The sequence below is a fragment of the Parambassis ranga genome, chromosome 4 (genome assembly GCF_900634625.1).
Source record: "Parambassis ranga chromosome 4, fParRan2.1, whole genome shotgun sequence".
In the NCBI taxonomy this organism is placed as follows: Eukaryota; Metazoa; Chordata; class Actinopteri; family Ambassidae; genus Parambassis; species Parambassis ranga.
Genome location: NC_041025.1, coordinates 23,827,547 through 23,834,410, shown reverse-complemented (window position 1 = coordinate 23,834,410; position 6,864 = coordinate 23,827,547). Strand labels below are relative to the sequence as shown.

The 6,864-nt window shown below is 45.0% G+C and overlaps 1 protein-coding gene across 1 annotated transcript; it reads left to right on the top strand.

The window, feature by feature from the left end:
* The first annotated feature begins 375 nt into the window (after nucleotides 1-375).
* LOC114434685 (eosinophil peroxidase-like) lies at nucleotides 376-6,457 on the top strand. Its single transcript, XM_028404026.1, has 15 exons — nucleotides 376-439; nucleotides 529-616; nucleotides 709-884; nucleotides 1,866-1,998; nucleotides 2,124-2,253; nucleotides 2,425-2,631; nucleotides 2,707-3,070; nucleotides 3,612-3,772; nucleotides 4,745-5,003; nucleotides 5,084-5,254; nucleotides 5,332-5,569; nucleotides 5,680-5,891; nucleotides 6,001-6,038; nucleotides 6,168-6,230; nucleotides 6,339-6,457. The coding sequence occupies exons 1-15, from the start codon at nucleotides 376-378 to the stop codon at nucleotides 6,345-6,347; spliced, it is 2,313 nt and encodes a 770-aa protein (XP_028259827.1). The 3' UTR covers nucleotides 6,348-6,457.
* Nucleotides 6,458-6,864: the final 407 nt, after the last annotated feature.

Genomic DNA, 6,864 nt, shown 5'->3' with positions numbered 1-6,864 from the left:
AAAGAGGATGAAAAGTATGAAAGAGGAGTCTCTAAACAGAGGAGGGGGGCTGAGGCATCAGGTCTCACCTGTTTACAACTCTGTCATTTCATCCCTGCCCAGCGGGTTTAACCCCATTCAGGTCCTAACGATGGGCGTTAACTAGTCCTGCACAGGGCCCAGACACAGTTTCTGGTCGTTAACTGACCATTAACCACCAACAGGGATCTTAGTCGTGTGAGTTCCTCCAAGCTCCACCCACAGAGGTCCTGAACACATAAAAACACAGATCCCCCACCAGAACAGCAGCAGGACTGAAGAAGCCACTCGGGGGGGGGTTCTTCGAGTCCAGCTGCCTCGATTTAAACTCTTGGGAATCCACTGACGGTTTCAGAGATGCTTTTCTTTCTCTTTTTTATGCTGGGCATCTGCCTTGTGCCCATTCACTCCAAACCAACAGGTAGGACACATCCTTCATGCTGTGCTCATGATTCTCATTGTTTCCTGTGTTACATCCTTGGACTGTCAATCATTATTATTTTATTGCAGGTGAATATCTTGGCAGTCCTTTCCTTCAACACTGCTTTGAGGAGGCAAAGAAAACTGTGGATGATGCTTACAAGTACTCCAGAGAAGAGTGAGTTTATGTCCTAAAATATCTTCTACTATCATTTTTTTGACACAGCTCCACAGCTTACCACCACACCGTCTGATTTTTCTGTCCTCCAGGATTCTGAGGCGGGTCCGTAGGGACGTGGTGAGTCCTCATGATGCTCTTCGTCTCCTGAAGCAGCCCCGCGGTGACACTCGCTCAGCTGTGAGATCTGCAGACTACATGGCTCAAACTCTTCGTCTGGTGCATGACAGGGTTCATCGTGTGCACAAACGCTCCCTCAATGCAACAGGTCAGACATGCACCATCCACACACAGTGCTCATTGTTTTTGTGATAACTTTTCCTGGTCTGAGCTGAGGGTCACTGTTTTATTAACTTAGTGATTGAAAGCTATTATTAAGCTGTATACAAGCATCTGGGTGTCCACATTGACCACCGGCTGGACTGGTCCACAAACGCAGAGGCAAAATACAAGAAGGGACTGAGCCGCCTGTATCTCCTAAGGAGACTCAGGTCATTCAACGTCTGCCAGACCATGCTGCAGATGTTTTACTCGGTGGTCTCCAGCGTCATCTTCTACGCTGTAGTGTGCTGGGGCAGCAGGATGAAGACGGCCGACACCAACAGACTCAACAAGCTCATTAGGAAGGCTGGCTCGGTGCTGGGAGTGGAGCTGGAGTCTGTGGTGGAGGTGACGGAGAGGAAGATGCTGAGGAAACTCCTCAGTATTCGTAACAACACGTCTCGCCCCCTGCATGACACACTGCTGTCCTACAGGAGCACATTCAGTGGTAGACTGAGACTACAGAACGCATTCCTGCCAGAGGCCATCAGACTGTATAACTCCTCCCCTTTCTGTAGTATATAATGTGCTATATATAACCTGTGCTATAATTTTTAAAATATTAAGCAATTTCTGTGTCATTTTTAACATGGGAGTCTATGAGAGAGCCCTTCAACGAGGGTCAAATGTATCTCCTCCTACAAATTTCATTTGTAGTTTCATTTCTCATTAGATGCTGCTCTATCAAAATCATTTCTGCATGCCAGGCTCTCAAAGGTGGAGTGGTTTTTGAGGTCTCCTCTGCTGTTACCATGGTGACAAGCTGACACACAGAGGCATACAAAGCTCTGAATTGCTCTGATTCTCCAGCAATTCAGAGCAATGCTTCAGCTGCAGCAATCAAACTTGTATTTTCTTCAGGAAATGCCCTTTTCTAGATGTATTTAAAGTCTTATCTTATAACCTGTAATCTGTTTCACCTTTTCAGATTTGCTCAGTCCAGAAGACCTGGCTAAACTCGTCCTTATCACTGGCTGTGCAGCTCGAGTCAGACTTCCACAGTGCAACACCACACCAAACCTTAACAAGTATCGCACAGCCACCAGCGTCTGCAACAACTTGTAAGAATTGTTTTACAGTCTCATTTTGGTGCAGTCCCTGTGAAACTGAGCAGCACTTACACTTCAAAAAAATGCTTGTGAAATATAATGTAACATGTAGACCTACATCCTCTGTTTGCATTTAGAAATAACCCCCGCCTTGGAGCCTCCAACACCCCCTTCACCCGCTGGCTGCCTGCTGAATATGATGACGGAATCTCTCAACCAAAAGGATGGAACAGAAACCGAAAATTCAACAACTTCTTGCTCCCACTGGTATGACCTCGCTGTTCCCGACACTCGTCTAGATTTAAATAGGCCTGCCTGCCTTGTTTCAAGCGTTTCACTGCTCAGATGACCCTGCTGTCAATACTGTGCATACGACAAATAAAGCTTTTGAATATGTGATTCAGTTTAACTGAACAGTATACTATTCTTCATTCTCAGGTGCGACAGGTGTCCAACAACATTCTAAGGACAACAGATGCTGGTGTAGTCAATGACACAGAGTTCAGCTACATGCTGACCTTTTTTGGCCAGTGGAATGACCACGATATCACCTTCACACCGGTCTCACCCAGCACTGTCTCCTTCAGCACCGGAGTGAAATGTGACCAAAGTTGTGAACAGAGTGAGCCGTGCAACCCCATCCCGGTTAGTGTCACACATAAACACATAGATTTAAGTCTTTGCTCCTTTTGGCTCTCTGACACTCATCATTTCTAACAGATTCCTCCAGGTGACCCCCGCCTGCCCTCCAACCCAGACAGCTGCCTCCTTGCAGTCAGATCCGCCCCCGTTTGTGGAACGGGATCCTTGCCCTCTGATTTCATAGGAGAGCCTGACAAGCGGGAGCAGATCAACGGGCTGACGGCCTTCCTGGATCTTGGACAAGTGTATGGTTCTGAGGAGACTCTTGCCCTGAATCTTCGCAACCTCAGTAGTGATGCCGGCCTCCTGCGAGTTAATACCGAGTTCACAGACAATGGCCGAGAACTTCTGGCTTTCCACCCTCTCAAGGTGCAAACGTGCGCTACTCGCAGGAGAATCACCAACAACACCAGCGCCAGGGAGGTGCCTTGTTTTATTGCAGGTTAGCCATTTATTATTTTCTTCACCCTCTTTCGTCTTCTTCTTATTCTTCTGTACGTTTTTTGGTGCAGCGTATCTTCAGCATACATTGACCAATTTCAGCCATTCAACTATCGAAATGTTCATCTCACTGAGGACATTCCGGGTCAACTTCAAGTTCTATTCAAAAAATTATAATTTTTCACATATTAAGCAATTTCGGTGTCGTTATTAACATGGGAGTCTATGAGAGAGACCTTCAACGAGGGTCATCTGCCAAACGTATCTCCTCCTACAAATTTCAAGCTACAGACTCTATTTTAGTCTTGAAACGCTCATTAGATGCTGCTCTATCAAACTTGTATTCAGAATTTTCTAATTCCAAAGCTCTGAACTGCTCTGATCCTTCACATCAGCGTTCAAAGCAAAGCTTCAGCTGCAGCAATCAAACTTGTATTTTCTTCAGGAAATGCCCTTTTTTAGTTAAAAAAGCTACTGGTCAGTACGAGTCACAGAGAATAATATTTAAATATTTGTTTATTTGTTTCATTTTTGTTTGTAAGGTGATGGCCGTGTGGATGAGAACATCGCTCTGACATCCATTCACACACTGTTTGTTCGTGAGCACAACCGTCTGGCCCGTGAGCTGAAGAGACTAAACCCACAGTGGGACAGCGAGACACTCTACCAAGAGGCCCGCAAGATCATGGGTGCTTACACACAGGTGAGTAAACCTCCGAATCCCTCAGCATTCTCCAAAGTAAGCATCAAACCTCTTAACATCAGTGTTAATTTTGGCAGCAATTTCTGATTTAGTTTTTATTTTAGTCTTGTGACTAAAATGTCATTTGATTTTAGTCACATTTTAGTCATCAACACTTTTTAACTTTTAGTCTAGTTTTAGTCACTAAATCCACAGCAGTTTTAGTCGACTAAAATTCTATGATATATATTTTCTCATGAAATAATTAAGGTTTGAAGTGCAATAAAAACAGGCTCAGCTTTAACTTGTGTTATTTGAAACAAACACCTCTTTATTTAATTGCTATGACCTTTTCACAAAGACCCAGTGAACAGTGAGCTGCTCTCCCTGAACACACTGTTCAGTCATGACCTTCTTCATGAATCCTCCATAACTACAGCAAAACACTTCAGTGACTTAGAAACAGGTCACATGCTGTAAAACCATCAGCAGCGGTGTCTTCATTTATAGATTTTGTCACGTGTATGAACGGAAGTTAAGACGACTCGTCTGCAAATGTCGCTTCAGGTTTGAACCGTCCGCACCGTTTGAACCGTCTTGTTTGTCTTGACATCAAACGTGTCCGTGTGTGTGTTCTTCTCCTGTGTTGTGTTACCATGCATGAGGACGCCTTCTTCCAGCATCGCGGGGTAACGTCCTTACCCAGAGAGATCACTTCTGATTGGCTCTCTGCCGCCGTCTCCTGATTCGTCCCTCCCTTCCACAAACACAATTTGCTCTGATTGGATCTGGTCTCCATCAATAATTTCATCTGGTTTTTATTCGTTGACGAAAGTGTCAATACATTTCGTCTTCGTTTTTGGCACCGTGCGTTAGTTTTTATTAAGTTATCGTCTCATTTTTATCAGCAAAAAAAGGTCGTTAACGAAAACTGATGAAAATGATTCGTCAACAAAATTAACACTGCTTAACATTCTGGGTGTCTATTTGCAGGTGTTTGTGTTCAGAGACTACCTGCCACACATTGTGGGTAGTGATGCAATGCGCAACCAACTTGGCCATTACCCCGGTTACAACCCCAACGTAGACCCCAGCATCTCCAATGTCTTTGCCACGGCTGCTTACCGATTTGCCCACTTGACAGTCCAACCTGTTTTCTTGCGTCTGGATGAAAACTACAGGGAGCATCCTCAGTTCCCCAGTGTGCCCCTGTTCAAGGCCTTCTTCACCCCCTGGAGAGTCATCTTTGAAGGTGAGTTGCACAGAGAAGGCTGTAGCGGCCAGCATATAATTTGTCTTAAATTGTCGCTAACTTTCCTTCTACTTCTCCAGGAGGAATTGATCCTCTGCTGCGAGGTTTGATCAACAGTCCTGCCAAGATGAACGTTCAGGATCACATGATGGTGGATGCTCTGAGGGAGAGGTTGTTCCAGTTTGTGAGGCTTCTGGCCTCGGACCTGGGCTCACTCAACATTCAGAGGGGACGTGACCACGGTTTGCCTGGTACGTCCCTCGCTCATTTTTTTCAAATTGTAATGGTTCATGGCCTTGAGAATTGTCCTCATTTTTTCCCTTTTTAGGTTACAATGCCTGGCGCAAATTTTGTGGCCTGTCTCAGCCCAGGAACAAGGAGGAACTGGGCAGGGTTTTGAACAACAACGACCTGGCTCAAAGACTGCTGCAGCTCTATGGCACCCCCAACAACATCGACGTCTGGCTGGGAGGCGTGGCAGAGCCGTTTGTTAAGGACGGCCGCGTGGGACCTCTGTTCGCCTGTCTGATTTCAACCCAGTTCCAGAAGATCCGTCAGGGTGACAGGTCAGTAGCAGGATACATGCAGGTTATACGAACGCACCCTGGAAAAAAGAAATGCATCACAGATACTGTCTTTGACACTGATCAGTTTACCCTATGTTGAAAATTTGTAGGCTGTGGTATAAGAACCCAGGTGTCTTCACCCCAGAGCAGAGGGCCGCTCTGTCCTCCGCCAGCCTATCCAAGATCATCTGTGACAACACCGGCATCACCTCTGTCCCAAAGGATCCCTTCACCATCACCTCAAACAAGAATCGTCTCACACCGTGTTCAGATATCCCAGGCCTTGACCTGTCAGCCTGGAGGGAGTCACTCTGTGGTTCAGGTAACAAAACACTGAATCAAAGTTTTTGATTTTCCCACCATAACACAAAATGTAAGATCTTTTGAAATAAACTTGAAGCCTTATTTATTAATGGTGTTTGGTCTTGTAGGCTCTGATACCAGCTGTTCTGAAGACGATGAAACAGAGGTCTGTTTAAAGCACACGTTATACACGTTATAATTTTCATTCTTAAGATCTGTGAACGTGTTCCTAACACCAGTGCAAGCACGTTTAGAAAAATGTCTTAAATTATTATTAAATCTTTTTCAAACACAGGATGTGAATGAACTTCCAGAGGATGAGGATCCAGACGACGACCCTACACCATCTGACAATGAGGTACTCTAATGTCCAATTACATTATTACATCAACTCTAACTGCAATGAGCCCGCTATATTTAATACAGTACTTCAAAATATACATAATGTGTTTTGGTTTTCTTGTAGATCCAGTAGGACACCCTACACCCCTAGCTCCAGAGGTCCTCCTGGACCACCAGCATCAACATGATTTCTGTGATCATCAAGCAGAATCATCACCACTCACAGACAGTTTTCTAAACCCAGACCAAGCACAGCGCCCATACATCTGACCTGTTGGCCTGCTCCAGCAAGTCTCCACCTGCCAGAGGACAGCATGTGATAATAACGTCATATACTTCTGTTGTATATATGTGATGTGTTTATATTCACAAATAACAGAGTAAACTGGTTTCAAAATATCAACATGATTTCAGTATTATTGTGCATGTTGAGATGACAAATGTAAGACATTGAATGTTTATGCAGTGGACCACAAACAGTTATATAAATGTATTTATAAATGTGTGGAAAACAAAGAACAGAAGCAGCAAACATGTCAGAACCTGAAGAAATGACACGTCCTTCCAGAGTCTTCTGGCAGAGTGTGGGACCCCTTTCTGCTGCGCAGGTCTGTGTGTGTCAGCATGGAGATCCACCAGTCACCAGGCTG